Below are 20,293 nucleotides of genomic sequence, written 5' to 3'. Positions count from 1 at the left end.
AAATTTATACTTCTTAAAATTGAAGTTACTCAAAAGTTTTTATTAACAGAGAGAATACCAAGGCAATTAGGTATTATAGAAATAAGTTAGAAGTTGGTTTCCATGGCCCCATGTAATACTTTTTCTCTTTAGTATTTTATTGTAATATTTTAACTGTTTAAAGTTTCTTTTGCCATTTGATAAGAAAATGCAAATACTTAACTTCTAATTTGCTATAGCTAAGTTATTTTAGAGTGTTACTATTTTGGATTATGTATACCTAGAAACCAGGCAAATTGTATGGTTTGGGATGGGAATATTGTTTCACATGGTAGATTTCCTTCCCCTTGATTTCATGAATAGTGTGACCACATAAACCAGCTAAGTATCTTTAGCCAAAGTTACCTTTTCTCTTCTCTGAGGAGGCAAGAAACAGTTGAATGGAGGATCTGATTTTTCTAACCACCTTTGCTTAATCTTCCTGATAAGAAAATAGATCATCATTACGGGAAAGTGATGGCATATGACTCATGCAATTTTTAAAAACATTTTTCAATGTAAAAAACATCTTTCAGACTTTGAAATTTCTTACTGTTCTCCCTACCTTCTTTTAAATGTGTGACAGAATTAAAAAATATATACCAGCCTCTTTTTTTTTTTACAATTTTATGAAGTCTTATATCTGTGAGAGAGAAAGATTTCAAAACAGTATAAATATATAAGTGTATTCAAATATAACTATTTGGAATAATTTAAAAGGAAATACCTAAAAGAATTGCTTCTGGGGAGTAGTTTTGATGGATATGGGGGCGGGGGGAGGGTTGCTATTTTTCATCATAGGTCTCTTAGTATTATTTGATTTAAAATACATCATTAAACATAAAGATGTATTAAGAAAGGAAACATTTTAGAAATGCTCGACTAGATTACTGAGAGCATTTTTTTCTTAGGATGGAGAGGTCCTTCTAGAGAGAAGGGTAATGTTGGAGAGGGCGGGGACATGACAATGCAGGCACACCTGCGAGGAAAAGGAAAGCTGGCAGTCTGTTACGGAGCTCAGAGTTAGAAACTGTTATACCTTACGGTTTCATTTAACCTCCCTGATACTCTTCCAAGGTAGGCCATACATATTCTCATTTTGCCTATAAGAGCACTGCAGTTCAGAGAGGTTAGGTGTCCTGCCTGTGAGGTAATACAGCTGGTGGTGAATGGTAGAGGTGGAATTCAAAATCAAGCCTAACTACACAGTTCATGCTCCACTTTACAGCACTCTCAGGGCTTAAAACGAGCCCTTCTGTTCTTCTTCTACCAAGTAGAAATTCTTGTAAGATAGATTTTTCTTCCTTTTTTGTCTCGCTGTGTTGCCAGGCTAGAGTGCAGTGGCATGATCTCGGCTCACTGAAATCTCCTCCTACTGGGTTCAAGCAATTCTCCTGCCTTAGACTTCCAAGTAGTTGGGATTACAGGTGCACGCCACCACGCCCAGCTAACTTTTGTGTTTTTAGTAGAAATGGGGTTTCACCATGTTGGCCAGGATGGTCTCAATCTCTTGACCTGGTGATCCGCCTGCCTCAGTCTCCCAAAGTGCTGCGATTACAGGCAACACTTTGTGCCTGGCCTTTTCTTCTTTAAAATAAAGAAATGTACATAAGACATATTGCTTGTATATGCTTATGTAAGTAGATACTGTTTTTCACTTGCTACTTAGATAGGTTCAGTCCCCCAGCCAGAAATACAGGTTTAAAGAGGAGAGGGTGGAAGGGGGAAGGATGATTTTGGAGCCAGAAATAGTGCAGTAGTTGTGGGGCAGCACAGACCATGAGGGCAGGAGGACAAGGAGCCTGAACAGAGGGCTCAGTGGCCTGAGACCTGCCCCTCTGGGATGCTGTTTCCCGCCTGCTGACTTCAGTCTCTGTACCATCCCTTGTTACAAGGTTTAAGCCCTGGCATCTTGGCAGATCTTGATTTGAACCTGACTTCTTCCACTTACTAGGTATGTGACTTTGGGAAGGTTATTCAGCTTTTCTGAATCTTTCCCTTTCCCTGTAAAAATACAGGTGATAAATAACCTTCCTTATAAACAGAACTGATGTCCAAGTAAATTATAAAGTACTGAATGAAGGTACTTCATCATTATATTTTAATCAGTAGTTGTTAGTGTCTTTGCTTGGAGAGTTGTAGATTCAGTAAATTACTTACAATAAAAAACTTTAAGCCATTTTATTTTAAATGGAGACTGTAAATTAAAATGAATAACTGTAACTGTTTAATTGTGAACTTTCTTTTCCTCAGAATTTCTTGAATGGAATTATTGACAGGATATTCCAGGCTGGTTTCATCAATAATCAAGCTTCCATAAAATATTTTATAGAATGGATTATTATATTGATTCTTCATAAATTCCCTCAGTTTCTTCCAAAGTTCTGGGATTGTTTTTCTTATGTAAGTAAAGAACTTTTAAAAATATTTTTTTAAACTAGGAAATGATTTTGACAATGCTGAGAGATTTGTTTCCCTCAAATAGTTGTATTTACTCTCATTTGCCCTAATGTAATGACATAAGTTATGTTTTGCAAGATCTGAATTAATTCAGAAGACAGAAATCCCTGGCATTCATATTGAGTATTTCATAGTTTTTATTTGAGAGCTGTTCTGTTCAACAAAATAAAGATGGAAAAGGCGTTTGTCTTAATGAGGGAAATAGGTGCTTTCTATATTCTTATTTACTAAGCAGTGGCTTTGTTTGATCTTAGAAATACTAATGATGAGGAATTAATTGCATTTCTTAAAATTAAAAAAAAGGTTTTGGGAGATTTCAAACATAAAGTAGAAAGAATAGAAGTAATATCAGTTCATTTCCTTTCTTTTTTCATCTGTACCCTCACACACTCCCCTAATCCCTTTCTAACATTTCTCATATATTGAAAGTTGTTTTTAAGGAATTGATACTAAAATTAGTGATAGAGTCTGTAATTGCTGGCTTCCTTAAGATAGCAACTTGTTTCTAAGTATCATTTCTAAATCTCTAATGCTTTCTTTTGGTTCCCAGGTTCACCTTTCCCTTTCATAATAGATGATCTTGTCTTCTGCTTTGTGTGAAAATGGAGGTGACTTTCTCAAAGTATCTCTTTCTCTGTTTCTTCTTATTTCAGGAGAGATGTCCTTATTCTTTTTTCACATCTATCCCCTGTGGCCTGTTTGTATCTTCTTTGTGACCTCACCAAATTCTTCATCCTTGTTCTGTTGACTTTTCCTCCATCCAGCTCTCGTCCAGTGTCGTCTTTTCTCTACCGTGAAACTTCAATACGTGATCTTTGCCTGCCTCAAGCCACTTTGGTCCACTCCATTTTCAACAGTGGTACATCAAGGATTTCCTCTGAGCTGCAGACAGCCTTTCTCTTTTCGTCCATACTCCCCCCTTTCATTTCATGCCTTCCTGTTGGTGGTGGCTTTCTCCACAGCTGACCCTTACACTGCGGTCAACTTCATAATTCCCTTCCCGTTTGTGCTGATAGCTTCTCTATTTCCTTCACATGCTTGCTTCTCTCTCCCAACCTTTACACTTGGTTTTATCTGAAGAGTTGCTAGTTAGCCCGTCTGCTTCTCTTTCTGTGCTCCCTTAGCGTAGTAAAGCCCATCTCTGCTTCTCCAGCCACCTGCAAGGTCTTTCCTTCAGGAATCACTTTCCTTCAGACAATCACTTCAAACTTCACCCTGTGTTAAACTAAACTGGTAATAGCATCTTGCCCTAAAATTGGCTCCCCTTTCTGATGTGTTTCATTCTCCCAGTCTCCTAGCTTAAAACTTGGGTGTCACCATAAGCAGCAGCAATAGTGGCCTCACAGTAATCCTCAAAGACAGGTTGGGATTTTTACCCTTATGAAGAAAGCAACGATTAAGTCAATTGCCACACCACTAAGAAATAACAATGCTTTGGCCTGTAATCCCAACACGTTTAGAGGCCAAGGCATGAAAATCACTTGAGGTCAGGTAGTTTGAGACCAGCCTGGCCAACATGGTCAAACCCTGTCTCTACTAAAAATACAGAAATTAGCCAGGTGAGGTGGTGCACGCCTGTGGTTCCAGCTACTCGGGAGGCTGAGGCAGGAGAATCGCTTGAACCCAGGGAGGCAGAGGTTGCAGTGAGCCGAGATCACCCTGCTGCTCTCCAGATGGCATCACATCAAAGTGAGACTCCATCTCAGAAATTTTGACCTCTTCCCAGGCTCCTCGGCTCTTCTTTCTCATCTTCATGTTACTTTAATGAAGAAACAGATTCTTTTTCTTTGAATTGCTTTTTAGACCTATGGCTTTATTAATATAGTTTGTTTGTGACAACTCTCAAATGCGTTAGTGCCACCCTAGGAATTCTCACAAAGAGCAGATTGGTTCGGTGTACCCCCAAAACTTCCTAATGCTCCCATCCACAGTAGTGCCAGTTGTTAGTTTGTTGTTGTTGTTGTTTTGCTTAGCTCAGCCTCTCACTTCTCTTTAGACCTTGTATATTCTCTTTGAATCTGATTTTAACCTGTGGACATCAGTCGGAGTTTTTTTTGATGTAGGCAAAGGCAACTTTTGCTGATGGAGTCCAAAAGAGATTCAAAAAAGGTAGTGGGTAAGAGGGCAGTAGTAGGTAGCTTACAGAATGCTGGGAAAGCTACAGAATCAGGCCTGGAAAATTGGCAGTGAGGGGAGGCTCAATGGTTTCCAGAACAGCAGCCACAGGCAGGCCAGAGAGAGCTGGTTCACTGGGGACATTACCCCACTGGACATATGGTGCCTTCAGCAGGGCTTTGCCATAGCCAACTGTATACCTGCTGTCTCTGCCACCTGCAGTGGAGAGTTGTAAGTTCTCAGTTTAGAAATTGGAAGTGGGGTCTTTGGAACCAGGTCAGGTGCCAAGGAGACTGGGAAGATGAACTTCTGGCATTTTTCAGTGTCCCCGAACACTCATAAGATGGAAGAATTCCCTAATCGTGGAAGGGGATTCAGGATACATATCAAAGAAAAGGACAGTTGTCCACTACACCTTTTCCTCCTTTATTCAAAGCAAATTACCTTACCCTTTATTTTTTAAATAACAGTTACCACATAGGAATACCTGTATCTTCTTAATAGCAGTCAGACAAATCTGCCTATGTCAGTATCCATCAGAGATTTCTTCCCTCCTTTTACCATAAAGAATGAGAATCTTCTCCAGTGCTAGAGTAATTCTTCCACTGGCTCTTTGGCCCTTTTGCCTCCCGCCTTCTTAGTCATTTGTTGCTGTCAGCCTGTCTTCTCTTCTCAGTCTCTCCTTAACCAAATGGTCCCATTGGCTTTTCTTGAGTTGGCATCTATTTTCTATGGCTATTTACACTGGATGTTTTCTCATCCCTCTCCTGTAATCACCGTGACTCTCTACTATTTCATTGTCAGACTTCTGAAAGAGGTGCTTGTGTTCACAGATTTTTAAATTTACTTATTTATTTATTTGAGACAGAGTCTTGCTCTGACGCCCAGGCTGGAGTGCAGTAGTGTGATCTCGGCTCACTGCAATCTCCACCTCCCAGCTTCAAGCGATTCTCTTGCCTCAGCCTCCTGAGTATCTGGGACTACAGGCGCCTGCCACCATGCCTGGCTAATTTTTGTATTTTTAGTAAAGACAGGGTTTGACCATGTTGGCCAGGCTGGTCTTGAATTCCTTACCTCAGGTGATCTGCCCACCTCGGCCTCCCAAAGTGCTGGGATTACAGGCATGAGCCACGGCAACAGGCCTTAACTTTTGACATCCTTCCCAACCGACTCTTGAATCCATGGTAAACCAGCTTCCAGTTCAGTCACTTCTCAGAAGACACCATTGCTGGGGTCAAGGGTGACCTCCATGAGTCAGTGGTCGGCCTTTGTCATCTTCTCTAGGCCGCATGCATGCTGCTGACCATTTTCTTAATTCTCGGTTCTAGTGACACACACTTTTCTGGTTCTTCCTGCCCTGTTTTCTGTGTCCTTTCCAGGAGTTTCCTTCCCTGCCCACCTCTTAAACGGTGGTGCTTCTCTAGGGCTAGGCTTTCTTTTTTCCTTATTTTTTTCCTCTTTTTGTAGTCAGTCTTACCTGTGTTGTGGATTCAGGTGTTACCTAATGTGAGTGACTTACTAATTTTTATTTGTATGCCATACATCTTCCCCTAAGCTCTAGATCAGGGGTTGGCAAGCTACAGCCAAATTTGGCCTGGCAGAGTTATACTGGAACACAGCTATGCCCATGCATTTTCATACTGTCTTTGGCTGTGTTTGTGCTACCGTGGCAGAGTTGAACAGTTGGAATAAAGACTGTGTAGCCCGCAAAGTCGTATTTTTATTTATTCCTTGGCCCTTTACAGAAAAAATTTTCTGACCCTTGCTGTAGATGTTTTCCTTGTAGATGATTTTCCTTTGGACTAAATCATCCAAGATGTAAATGTCGAATACTGAGTGCCTTATTTTTTCCCCCAAACTCAATCTTTTTCCTACTCTAGCGAACACCACCACTATCTGTACAGTTGCACAAACCAGACACCTTGAGGCTTCCCATGCTCTGTGTCTGATTCATGACCAGGTCCTGATCTTTCTGCATGAATATTTCTGAGTTCTCTCTCATCTGTCTGCCATCGTTAATCTCGGTCCACGCTACTGTCATCCTTGCAGTGGTTCCCTCACTGGGCTGCCTACATCCACTCTTGCGTCTGTTTCCATCTGCTCTCCACCCTGAAGCCCAGGCAGGGTTTCCACAATGAGAATTTGAACAGACGACCCTACCTGCTGAAGACAGTGTCTTACGTCTTCTCAGGACGAAGACTACGCTCTCCGGAGTGTCCCATAAAGCTTATGTGATCATAGGCCTCTTTCCTCTCTAGTCTCTCTGTGTGGTCCATTCTCAATTTGCTACATTAGTCACATTGATTGTCTGTTTTCCATTTTGGAGAGTTCCACACACTCTCCAAAATTTCGTGGTATAAACAATTTCTTTTTTTTGAGATGGAATTTCATTCTTGTTGCCCAGGCTGGAGTGCAGTGGTGCGATCTCGGCGCACTGCAACTTATGCCTCCCAGGTTCAAGTGATTCTCCAGCCTCAGCCTGCCAAGTAGCTGGGATTACAGGCAACTGCCATTGTATCTGGCTAAATAAATTTTGTATTTTTAGTAGAGACAGGATTTCACCATGTTGGCCAGGCTGGTCTTAAATTCCTGACCTCTGATGATCCACCTGCCTCGGCCTCCCAAAGTGCTGGGATTACAGGTGTGAGCCACCCCACCCAGCCTAAATGGTGTTTTGTTCTTTTTCATGATGTGTGTGTTGTTTGGTCCTGGCTGGACAGTTTTGCATCTTGTGGTATCTTCTGGGTCTGGGACTTCCAAATGGGTTCTTTGCTCACATATTTGTCACCTCAGCTGCAGTGGCAGGAGCAGCTCTGGTGGCCGGCATCGCTCCCACTCCATGTCTCCAGCAAAGTGGCTGGACTTCTTTATATTCAGAGCTCCAAGAATGAGCATTCCTGGCAGGAGGTGGGGGGCATGTCCTGATGTGCAAGTGCTCATCCAGCCTCTGGGTGCATCAGGCTTGCTAATGTTCATTGGCCAGGGCAAATCATATGACAATCCCTGCTAGGTTGGAAAGGGCCTACATTGGGCATGCGTAGAGAGGGTTGGTTGACTGGGGGCCACCTGTGATAACTGAGTACCACACTGACCTTTTTAATCTTTCATGCTCATCAGTAGTCCTTTTGGTTTCTGGCTGTTGCACATGTTGTGCCCTCTACACAAAATAGTCTTTCCTCTCTTTATCTAGTTAACCCTTTTTCTCCCTTCACATCTCAGTTCTCGTGTCTTCTTTTTTTTGTTTTTGAGATAGAGTCTTGCTCTGTCACTTAGATGATTATAGATCACTACAACCTTGAACAACTGGGCTCAAATAATCCTCCCACCTCAGCCTCCTGAGTAGCTGGGACTATAAGCACATGCCACCATGCCTGGTTAATTTTGTTAAAAATTTTTTATAGAGATGAGGTCTTGTTATGTTGCCTGGGCTGGTCTCGAACTTCTGGCCTCAAGTGATCCTCCTGCATTGGCCTCCCAAAGTGCTGGGACTATAATCAGGAGCCACTGCACCAGACCCATATCATCATTGTTAAAGGAAGTTGCCTCCCGGAGTATTTAGATCCCCTTATTTTAGGTTTTCATAGCACATAAATATTACTGCTTATAGTTAGAATTTTAATCTGATTTCATTTTTATCTTCTCCAGTAGATTTTTAAGTTACAGGAACTTGTTTCTATAGTAACTGTCTTGTAGAAGACATTCATTAACTATTAATTAAATAAAGGAATTAAATAATCATCTGATTTGCCTCTTGGAGAGGTTTCCAAACTGATCTTCCTGCATATATGCTCTTTTCTTTCCAATCTGGCTGGCATATATCAGTTTATCATCACTAAAATAATGTATTTTTCTAAACCACTATTATTATGGAGGTTTCTATATTCTAGCTGAACAGTCTTTTTTGGAAATTTTCCTCAAGATGGCTGATTAAGTGTGACATAGCTTTTCGCTGTAGCTTTTTAAAGCCTCTACAGTGTGATTCCATTTAACTTTTGAGCCTTATCCCCATCCCTCCCTGCCCAACTGGCTTTATCTCCTCTTGGTGCCTTTCCCTTAAGTTTACCTTTGAGTCCTTGTTCTTATTCAGTTACCTGTTCTCTCACCTTCCTGCTCCTTCTCCAGGCCAGTCCTTCCCATCCTGAAGGCATCACCTCTCCTGAAGCGAGCATGCCCTTGGCTCTGCCACATATAGTCAACCCTTGGTATCCGTGGAGGATTGGTTCCAGGCCCCCCATGGATGCCAAAACCTGAAAATGCTCAAGTCCTGTTTATTTATCTATTTATGAATGAATGAACGAATGAGAGGGAGTCTTGCTCTGTTTCCAGGCTGGAGTGCAATGACACGATCTCGGCTCACTGCAACCACTGCCACCCGGGTTCAAGTGATTCTCCTGCCTCAGCCTCCCAAGTAGCTGGGACTGCAGGCACATGCCACCATGCCCAGCTAATTTTTGTATTTTTTAGTAGAGACGGGGTTTTACCATGTTGGCCAGGATGGTCTGGATCTCTTGATCTCATGATCCACCTACCTCCGCCTCCCAAAGTGCTGGGATTACAGGCTTGAGCCACCATGCCCGGCCAAGTCCTTTATTTAGAATGGCATAGTATTTGCATGTAACTGACATGCATCCTGCCATATACTTTAATAATCTTAGATTATTTATAATGTGTAATACAATGTACATGCTACGTAAATAGCTGTTATCTGGTTTTTAATTTTATTTGTATTATGTTTTAATTGTGTTGTGTTTTTTAAATTTTTATTTCTTTAAATATTTTCCATCCATGGTTGGTTAACTCATAGATGCAGAACCCATGCATACAGAGGACACACTGTACTTTATTTTCTGGAGATTTTTTGAGACGTGTCTCACTCTGTTGCCCAAGCTGGAGTACAGTGGTGCAATCTTGGCTCACTGCAGCCTCTGTTTCCCGGGTTCAGGTGATTCTTCCACCTCAACCTCCCCAGTAGCTGGGACTACAGGTGCGTGCTACCACGCCCAGTGAATTTTTGTATTTTTTTGTAGAGACGGGGTTTCACCATGTTGGCCACGCTGATCTCAAACCGCTGGCCTCAAGTGATCTGCCCACCTCAGCCTTCTGAAGTGCTGGGATTACAGGCGTGAGCCACTGCGCCCAACCCTGCTGTACTTAGAGTTGAGTTAGTCAATACTTTATGTGACCTGTTGATTTTTGTGTGCACTGACATTTGCCTCTGGGAAATTATTTCCTTTGCTTTCAATCCTGCTTCTCCCCCGCCAACCCCCTTCCACCCAGACCCTGGGCTGTTTCAGGGAGAGGCTGCCTCCCATCCTGGGCCCTCATAGAGTCCAGCATGGCCGGCACCTTGCACATGCATGGCTCACAGTAAGTTTTGAATGGATATTTGCTTATCTGATTCTTTTTTCAGGGTGAAGAAAATCTTAAAACAAGCATTTGCACATTTTTAGCGGTTTTGTCACATTTGGACATTATTACTCAAAATATTCCAGAAAAGGTGAGTTTTAAGTTGTTTGTAAGCATTTAAACTTGACTATAAAAAAAGAATTTTATGTATTTGTACCAGTTTTTTATATGTAGAGCATTCCTGCTTGTTTTTTTTCCTTCAGTTTCTCCCTTTCCACTGCCCTGCTAATGTCCACATATATTAGATACAAATACCCAATAAATGGGAATTACTCATTTACATGCATACACACTGAGGTGTGCTTGAGTACATACCAAATTTATAGACAAATGACTGGGTAAGTTTTTGTTGATACTTGTATAAAATTAAGAATTATTTATAATTCTTAGGATTGGGATTACTTAGGATTCTTTAAACAGGACTTTCCTTACTGCAGTCTGTGACTGAATGGTAGTTATTTAACAAATGCTCATGCAAAGAAACTTATGCCCAGACTATTACAAGCTGTTGGGCAACTGAAGGTGATATAAAATGACCGTCATCATTTGGAGAGTGCAGTACAGTTACTTCATGTTTCTCAGGTTTAGGACAATGTCCCCAGTGGGTTCTCACACAGTTAAGCAGAGATCATAACTCATTTTGGTTAATCACTATGGCAACCGTTGAAGAATTTAGGAGAACCTGCCAGTAAGATTTGGAATAGATTCTATATTATTCTATCCATTGAGAAGAATGTACTGATACACTGTAAACTCTAGGAGAAAACTTAATTGAAATAGTGTTATTAAGTATTGAAAGTGCCATAAAAATATAAGGGAAAATACTCTTTCCTAGAATTTTTCTTTTCTTTTCTTTTCTTTTTTTTTTCTCTTTTGACACGGAGTCTCACTCTGTTGCCCAGGCTGGAGTGCAATGGCACACTCTCAGCTCACCACAACCTCTGCCTCCTGGGTTCAAGAGATTTTCCTGCCTCAGCCTCCGGAGTAGCTGGGATTACAGGCGCACAGCACCAGCCTGGCTAATTTTTGTATTTTTAGTAGAGACAGGGTTTCACCATGTTGATCAGGCTGATCTCGAACTCTGGACCTCATGATCCACCCGCCTTGACCTCCCGAAGTGCTGGGATTACAGGCACGAGCCACTGTGCCTGGCATAGACTTTTTCAAAGTGTTCTAGTTTTTAGACAGTTATATGTTTTTTATTAACCTGTTTCATCCATTCTAAGACAGTCCTTTCTCCACACTACGATTTAAGCTTTAAAATCATGATAACATTTTTAAATGGATGGTGTCTTGCAGTGTGTATCAGCCAGATGGCAGTGTGTTACAGTTCCAGGAAAACTTGTTCACACTTTCCATAAGATCAAGAAGGCTCTGGCATCAGACAAAATCAAATGTTATCTTTCTGTTTTAAATATGTGCAGGAAAGAGATTTGCTTACAGTCTCTTGTGAAAGCTAAAACAGAGCAGACATTGTCCTGTTGCAGGGTAGATCAGTAGTCTAAGAATATTAGACACATTCTGAAAATGAATTTATCTTAGAAGATGTTCATGTTAGATCTGGTAAAATATAACATGTTATTTTTCCATCAAGCCCTTTTTGTACTTGCCATATATTACATATTTTAGATTTATTTTTTTATTTTCAAAGCATCCAAAAAGGTACACCAATTAGTAGAATGGAATAATTTCCATTTCAACACCTTAGAAAAAGAAAAAAAAACCAGACTTAACATACCTAAGAAAAGGCCAAACTGATTTATTTTGTCAGTCTCTTCATTTCTAATATATAAAGTCCATTGTTACCTAGATAAATGTAGGGTTGACTTCTTGGAAGCAATCACTTAAGACTTTCTATTTTCTTCAAAGTGTCTTACTTAACCTGTATATGGGATCTGTACTGAGCAATTAGAGATTGAAAACGATTGTCAAACACGACAGAGGTTGTAACTGCCCAATGGGCTCACCTTTTCTGCCGCCTAAACAGAGCTGATTTATCAAGACAGGAATTGCAATAGAGAAATAGTATGCAGAGCTGCTTGTGCAGGAGACTGGAGTCTTATTATTACTCAGATCAGTCTCCCTGAACATTCAGGGATCAGAATTTTTAAGGATAAGTTGGTGGGACGGGGAAGGCCAGTGAGTCAAGGGTGTTGATTGGTTGGGTAGGAGATGAAATCATAGGGTTGAGGCATCCTCTTGTGCTAAGTCATTTCCACGGTGGGGGCCACAAGATCAGTTTATCAATCTGGGTGGTATCAGCTGATCCATCAAGTTCAGGGTCTGCAAAATATCTCAAGCACTGACATTAGGAGCAGTTTAGGGAGGGTCAAAATCTTGTAGCCTCCAGCTACATGACTCCTAAACCATAATTTCTAATCTTGAGGCTAATTTGTTAGTCCTACAAAGGCAGTCTAGTCTTTAGGCAAGAAGGAGGTTCATTTTGGGAAAGGGCTGTTATCATCTTTGTTTTAAACTATGAACTAAGTGCGTCCCAAAGTTAGCTATACCCAGGAATGAACAAGGACAGCTTGGAGGTTAGAAGCAAGATAGAGTTGGTTAGGTCAGATCTATTTCACTGCCTTGGTCACAATTTTGCAGTGGTGGTTTCAAAGTCAGAGCACAAAGTGTTCCTGTAAAAGTAAAAAGGAAGAAAAAAACAGCCTTTCTTAATTATGCTGATGGTTGTGTATTGTCCTGTCAGCTTGTTCATTGTATAAAGTGAGCAGAACATGAGAATTCAGGAGCAGAGCTTTTTACACTGATGTATATGAAAGCATCAGTTAAGTCTCCAAAGCCCCAGCCAAGCAATCACTGGCAATATCAACATTTTTGAGTATAGGCTCCATAGGAAGCACTGCTTTCCCTATTGAGAATTATAGTGGGTTTTTTTTTTTTTTCATTTACAAGTAGTGTATACTTAGCTCCAAGATCTTGGTTGCTAACACCATTCTCTAATAAAAGGAACCAGAGATCCCTGGAGCAATATCTGATTCTAGAACTAGGGCAGAAGGTATACAAGATGAGCCTAGAGCATCTTTTAGAGTCAGAAAGCAAGGCAGAGCTTTACACATACACACAGTGATGTGAGATGGGCGTGCAGAGGGGAAGGTGCTCCCAGTGGCTAAAGCTGAAACAGTGTGAGCAACAAAGTAAAGCAGTATTGGATTACAACTCAAAGAATAAAATAAACATCCCTGAGCCCACACCGATATAAATAAATGATTGAATCAATAAATGAGTCCAGGTGCGGTGGCTCATGCCTGTAATCCCAGCACTCTGAGAGACCAAGGCACACAGATCACTTGAGGTCAGGGGTTCGAGACCAGCCTGGCCAACATGGTGAAACCCCGTCTCTAATAAAAATACAAAAATGAACCAGGCATGGTGGCGGGTACCTATAATCCCAGCTACTCAGGAGGCTGAGGCAGGGGAATTGCTTGAGTCCGGGAGGCAGAATTTTCAGTGAGCTGAAGTTGTGCCATTACACTTCAGCCTGGGTGACAAATCTCTTGTAAAAAAATTACAAGTAATTTTTGTAGATGCTATATCCTGAAGGAGGGGGAGCATGATTTTTCACTCCTTCAGTGTGGGCTGCATGGAGTGACTTCCTTCCAAATGGGATCGTTATAACAAAAGACTGTAACAAGGACCATGAAAGTTATAAGCCAGGAATTGTGGACAAAAACCAGGGTATATCATAACATCACATGTTGTAATGTTGGCAGTACAGTCACTGACCTTTGGTAAATGATGACATGTTGAATAAAAGAATGAGAGAAAGAGGATTATTTATATCTGTTTTTGTCTTTCTCAGAGAAACTTTGGGTAACTGAAGTGTGCTTTCAGCCATGCTGATGCCTTTGGTAAACTGTTCGTTGAATATGGATGTTTTTATTTGGTCAGTAGAAACTGGGCTGCCAGGAGCAGCCTGGTGAGCATTTCCACATGAGCCTTAGGGGAGAAGTACATTTGGTAGGAGCATCAAAATAGCTTCTTATATTTTCTTAAAAGTTTGGATCTGTCTGATTCCTTCATTAATATATGTCACTTCCTTTGACTTTCAATTATCTATTGAGTCATGTGATTTTAGAAAGCAAGGGATTGCATGAAGTCTCTGGGCTGTGAAAACTGAAGTTCACAGGAAAAGACTACAGGGAAATGGAAACAGTTTTATTGTTTTCCCCCCACTTCTTAATTTTCCTGCCACTACTCAGTACTGTGTGGGTCCAGGATCACCGTTCGGGAAGGCAGAGTAGCTCAGAAATCAGTGGCAAGGAGGAAGACAGCACTTTGTGTGGTATATTGCTCTAGAAGCATTTTCAAGCTGCCAAAAGTGGGACTCTTGAAGAATATTTCTGACTTTTTCAGCACAAATTAAGATAATAAGTGATGGAGGCTCCATTTGAAGTAAGATGGAAGCTCCACTTATAAGATAATAAGTGATGAAGGCTCCACTGCAGTGGTATAATGGTTAGCATAAAACATACTTTTTTCAAATTAACCCAGGTACTAGAGTATAGGGGGAAAATGTACTGCAGCATTAATGAAAACTAGAGCTGGGAGAATATTTTTTTCCCTTGAGAAAATTGCAAATGCCAATGCACCTAATTTGTCCAGGAGGGAAAAATGAGAGACCCTGTTAGCAAAGCCAGTGAAAGAAGTAATACTAGAAGCAGTTTTATCATTCTGATCCTTTTTTGTGTCATACAAGTAAGGGTAAAATGGCTGTGTTTTGAAGAATTTATCGCCTTTCTTTTCAGAAACTCATTCTGAAGCAAGCCCTTATTGTTGTGCTGCAGTGGTGCTTCAATCACAATTTCAGTGTTCGACTGTATGCTTTAGTTGCTCTTAAGAAACTCTGGACCGTGTGTAAAGAGTTACGTGTTGAAGAATTTGATGCCCTGACCCCTGTGATTGAATCCAGCCTCCATCAAGTGGAAAGCATGCATGGAGCAGGGTAAGGAGCCTCTGTGGCCCTCTTCATCCTTGTCACCCTCCAGCAGGGCCCACAGGGAGGAGGCGGTGCCCATGCCACATCAGCTTCTCCTTCTTCCACATCTTTGTTCTGCCATCCTGGAGAACCGAGGGCTTGGACTGGGCCAGGTGTAAGCAGCTTACTATGGGGTATAGTTAATTACAGTTAATTGTCAGCTCCACCTTGACCTCTTATTGCCCTTTTATCCTCAATCTTTTATTGTGCAAGTAATCTTTTACATACTTTTAGATGTTTCTCTTCAGTATAGCTAAATGTCATCCTCTGTTGTTTGAGGACTGCTTAGAAGTGACAGGACCTGACTTTAAAGACATGCTCTTAACCTCTCAATATTAGTTATAGCTAAAGGCTTTTCTCTTTTTCTTTTCTATGAGAACTCTCCAATTCCCCAAACAAAATCATACATGGAAGCTTGGTATCAAGCAGGTGACATGGAGGGTTTTATGTTTAAATCTTTAATACATTTGGAGTTAATTTTTGTGTAAGGTATAAGGAAGGGGTCCAGTTTCAGCTTTCTGCACATGGCCAGCACCATTTGTTAAACAGGGAATCCTTTTCCCATTGCTTGTTTTTGTCATGTTTGTCAAAGATGAGATAGTTGTAGATGTATGGCATTACTTCCGAGGCCTGTGTTTTGTTCCATTGGTCTATATCTCTGTTTTGGTACCAGTACCATGCTGTTTTGATTACTGTAGCCTTGTAGTATAGTTTGAAGTCAGATAGCGTGATGCCTCCAGCTTTGTTCTCTTTGCTTAGAATTGTCTTGGCTATGCAGGTTCTCTTTTGGTTCCATATGAAGTTTAAGGTGGTTTTTTTCAGTTCTGTGAAGAAGGTCATTGGTAGCTTGATGGGGATAGCATTGAATCTATAAATTACTTTGGGCAGTATGGCCATTTTCACGATATTAATTCTTCCTAACCATGAGCATGGAATGTTTTTCCATCTGTTTGTGTCCTCTCTTATTTCCTTGAGCAGTGGTTTGTAGTTCTCCTTGAAGAGGTCCTTCACATCCTTTGTTAGTTGTATTCCTAGGTATTTTATTCTCTTTGTCATTGTGAATGGGAGTTTGCTCATGATTTGGCTCTCTGTTTGTCTGTTATTGGTGTATAGGAATGCTTGTGATTTTTGCACGTTTACATTACATTTACATTTAAATCTAAAGCATGAGTAAGAACTAGGCCAATGAAGAGTGAAGGAAAGAGATTTCTGTGCAGTTTGGGAACTCCCAGCCCCGCTCGATTTGCCCAGAGCTTTAATTCAAGCAAGGCTGGTCTGACTGATGGAGAGAATAGAGTAGTCACAAGATGGAGGGGGACAGGGCTGGGCTTGGGTTGATGTTGAGTGAATTGGGAAGCCAGCAAAAAGTTAAACTTGAGAATGACATCCTCCAGTTTGCTTTTACATTATTTGAAGTGTGAAGAGCAGATCATAGGTGAGCAAGAGAGAGTGGGAGGAAAATCTTGATTGAGATTAGTATGAGATTAGTAGAGGGACAGAGAAATGGACAGGCTTTGAGGTAAGGTAAATAAGAGACTAAAGTACTTAACTGGATTTATCAAAAGCCATTCGGTAGCATAGTTGGGGGATTGAAACCGAATTAAAATGGATCCAAGAAGGGACCAGGTTCAGTGACTCTTGCCTGTAATCCCAGCACTTTGGGAGGCTGAGGTGAGTGGATTGCTTATACCCAGAAGTTCAAGATCAGCCTGGGCAACGTGGCAAAATCACATACACAAACACACACACACACACACACACACACACACACACACACACACACACACACACACACACATGTGTTAGCCAGGTGGTGACATGGACCTGTAGTCTCAGCTCCTCAGGAGGCTGAGGTGGGAGAATCACCTGAACCCGAGAAGCTGAGGCTGCAGTGACCTGAGATCACACCACCGCACTCCAGCCTGGCAACAGAGTGAGACCCTGTCTCAAAAAAAAAAACAAGTCCAAATGTGGATAGGATAATACATTAACATATATTACATCAGAGTGGTAGGTTTATTGGTGTCTATAATTTTTTACCTGAATATTTAGAATAGTTAAAATATTTTATATATTAATTTTTCAAAAAATAGGTGATGAGGAAGGTAAGCATAGCCAACTTATTTAGAAAATTATCTCAAAAAATTGTATTAGAAAGTTCAACAGCTAGTTGTGGATTTGCTGTCAAAGAGGGCTTCTGTTTCATTTTTGGTAACCTTGTTTTTTTTTTTCTTTTTTTTGAAATGGAGTTTTTTTGCTCTTGTTGCCCAGGCTGGAGTGCAATTGCCTTATCTTGGCTTACTGCAACCTCCGCCTCCCGGGTTCAAGTGATTCTCCTGCCTCAGCCTCTGAAGTAGCTGGGATTACAGGCATGCATCACCACATCTGGCTAATTTTGTGTTTTTAGTAGAGATGGAGTTACTCCATGTTGGTCAGGTTAGTCTTGAACTCCCGACCTCAGGTGATCCGCCCATCTTGGCCTCCCAAAGTGCTGGAATTACAGGCGTGAGCCACTGCACCTGGCCACATTAGTTGTTTTTAAGTGATATTCATAGATAGGAAGTTGAACAGTATGGAAAGGCATCAAATAAAAATGAGACAGTCTCCTTCCTCCCTTCTCTCACCAAAGTTGAAACCCCAGTAAACTGACTCTTCTTTTAACAGCTACCTACTATTCCATTGTATAGCTGTGCCTTAAGTTATCTCCTGAGTCCACTACTGATGGACACTTTAATAAGGTTTGGTTTTTTTTTTTTTTAAGATTAGATATAAAAGCCGTTTTGAAAAGGCTGAAGGAAAGGCTAGAATAGAGAAGAGTGGAGATGCAGAAGTTGGGGGAGATGGGCAAAACTCAGGGGAATGGGATCAGTTCAGGGGGTATGCCCTTTGAAGAGACACTCTTGAAAGTGAAGGAGAAAAGAGGATAGGTGGTGTATAAGGAGGTGGCAGGAAGAAAGATCTCTCACTCCTGTCTCCCGTGATGTGTGAGGAGGCATGGCTGTCTGCTGATAGTGAGAGGTAAGGAATAGGAACTCTGGGGAGTGGATACATTGGTCGGAGCAGGACAGTGATCTTGCCAGAAAAATATCTTGAAATTGCTGCTTGCTTTATGGGTTGATGATCATGAATTTCATCTGAAACCTGCCTGTCATGTTGTATAATTTTTATTCTTACCTTTTTTGCCTTTTAAATCGTAAACTTGACAACACATGTTTTAAAAATTTAAACTTTGCTCATAGTAACTTTGGTTTGTGAAAGTGGGTACAGTTTGGCTATGTGCTGTGAGTCTTTGGAGTAGAAAAAGGGACTTTTATGTAATGTTTTTCTCTCCTGGAAAAAAAGAGTTTACTGCAAGATGTAGGTTTAAGGTTCTATTTCAAAATGTGAAATTTAGTGTCAGTTTTTAAAGTATATGTTGATCTTGGAGAGGTGTGTATAAATCTTAGGATAAAGTTCACAAAATTTTCTGTTCCTTCTCAACTCTGCAGCCCCTCTTTAAGATATCTAATTGATTCTCCCTCACCAGAGTTGTTTCATTTGTCTGTGGCTCATACCTTATTTTTAATCCTTAGGAATGCCAAGAAGAATTGGCAACACATCCAGGAGCATTTCTTTTTTGCAACATTTCACCCACTCAAGGATTATTGTCTAGAGGTGAGTGGAGAATATCATTTGTAAATTCTCTACTGTGTCTTTAATCCTGATGCTTCCTCTCTGCTTTTGGTGAAAGGTTATGATTAGGGTAAATCTTTTTTCTTGCTTACAAACATCGCCTTAACATTTTAAAGTTTCAAGTTTGTCAGTTTATGCAGATGACTTGCTTTCATTTCACTCTTAAGCAGTGAAAATTGGCTAGTCATTTTCACTTTCTATTTCTCAGGCAGTGTCTGGCTTGTAAACAATGGAAGGGAATATTTAACTCTAAACAGAAATCTGTTCTGACATTAAAAGGAAATGAGTGAGAACATTTGTGCAGGTGAGATTTTATTGTACTGAAGCCCATTGTTAATGAAAGAACAAAAAGATAAACTCTTTTGTTAATGGCATTTTTTAGGTTCTGGGTAATGAAAATGGTATAGCAAATGATACATCACCTCACTGACTGTAAAAAAATGTGCTTATATAATTTTAAGAACCATAAACATGCTTATTATGATTAACATGTAAATTAATTCAATATGTAAATCATTAGACATTGCATAAATTATGTTACTTTCTCCCTTTTTCAACTTTAATTATAACGTGCCGCCCTTGAAGTTAAATCATTTGACCTAGGGCTTTCCCTCTGAAGAACTTATAAGTAATTTAAGCTACTGTGCATAAGCAAGTTTTCTGGTAGATTACTAAGATTACTAATAAACTGGTCTTTAAAAAAATATAGATCTATATATTGTGAGATGTGCATCATAGAACACTAATGTGTATTTTCTGCTGCTTCACTGCAAATATCATTTAGGATTTTTTAAAGATTTTAACATGCTCTGCTCTGTGTTCTTTAGCATCCAGAATGCTTTGTCTGGCATCTTTCTGCAGGACTCCTCTAGTAACCCTGTAGTGTTAAGTCTACCTTTTCCTATTCAGTTCTCCAACAGGAGTAAGTCCTTTGCCTCCCTCCTTGCCCCCCTCATCCTTGCCTTTGATCACCTCACTCTCATATGTTGTATGTTTTAGTCTCCATTAATGAGATGAATTAAAACTATATATGTAAATAAAATAAGGGGACTTAATTGTTCACAAGAACTGTGTCTCTCCATATATTTGGAGCTGTACTTGGTGCTCCAAATCAGCATGTAGTCATGATCATTAGGACAGTTGAAGTTTGCACAGATAACGGCTAGCATGAAGAAAACCATATTCATTCTCAAACCTGTCATGAACACATGTGCATGCTGTTCAGTTTATTGTTTCATTTTGAAGTTGCCTGTTACTTGGACCTCTGCTTCCTATGTACTTTTCACTGTTGGTCATTTTCTGGTTTAGTTCTTTTAGTAGGTAAGAAAAGCAAAGGAGGGCCGGGCGCGGTGGCTCACGCCTATAATCCCAGCACTTTGGGAGGCCGAGGCGGGCGGATCACCTGAGGTCGGGAGTTCAAGACCAGCCTGACCAACATGGAGAAACCCTGTCTCTACTAAAAATACAAAATTAGCCAGGCGTGGTGGCGCATGCCTGGAATCCCAGCTACTCGGGAGGCTGAGGCAGGGGAATCACTTGAACTCGGGAGGCGGAGATTGCGGTGAGCCAAGATCGCGCCATTGCACTCCAGCCTGGGCAACAAGAGTGAAACTCTGTCTCCAAAAAAAA

The 20,293-nt window shown here is 40.8% G+C and overlaps 1 protein-coding gene across 1 annotated transcript in view; it reads left to right on the top strand.

Moving 5' to 3' along the window:
* The window catches only part of TARBP1 (TAR (HIV-1) RNA binding protein 1), a 79,528-nt gene that overhangs the window by 52,633 nt on the left and 6,602 nt on the right, over positions 1-20,293 (top strand). Inside the window, exons 22-25 of the mRNA XM_064383615.1 lie at positions 2,272-2,421; positions 10,004-10,090; positions 14,763-14,959; positions 18,565-18,646. Coding sequence (XP_064239685.1) covers positions 2,272-2,421; positions 10,004-10,090; positions 14,763-14,959; positions 18,565-18,646 — 516 coding nt within the window. The remainder of the gene's footprint in view (positions 1-2,271; positions 2,422-10,003; positions 10,091-14,762; positions 14,960-18,564; positions 18,647-20,293) is intronic.

The sequence above is a fragment of the Aotus nancymaae genome, unplaced genomic scaffold, assembly GCF_030222135.1.
Source record: "Aotus nancymaae isolate 86718 unplaced genomic scaffold, 86718_ANA_hifiasm-v0.15.2.pri h1tg000032l_0, whole genome shotgun sequence".
In the NCBI taxonomy this organism is placed as follows: domain Eukaryota; kingdom Metazoa; phylum Chordata; class Mammalia; order Primates; family Aotidae; genus Aotus; species Aotus nancymaae.
The sequence above is the reverse complement of the archived record's forward strand: the minus strand, read 5'-3'. Positions and strand labels throughout refer to the sequence as shown.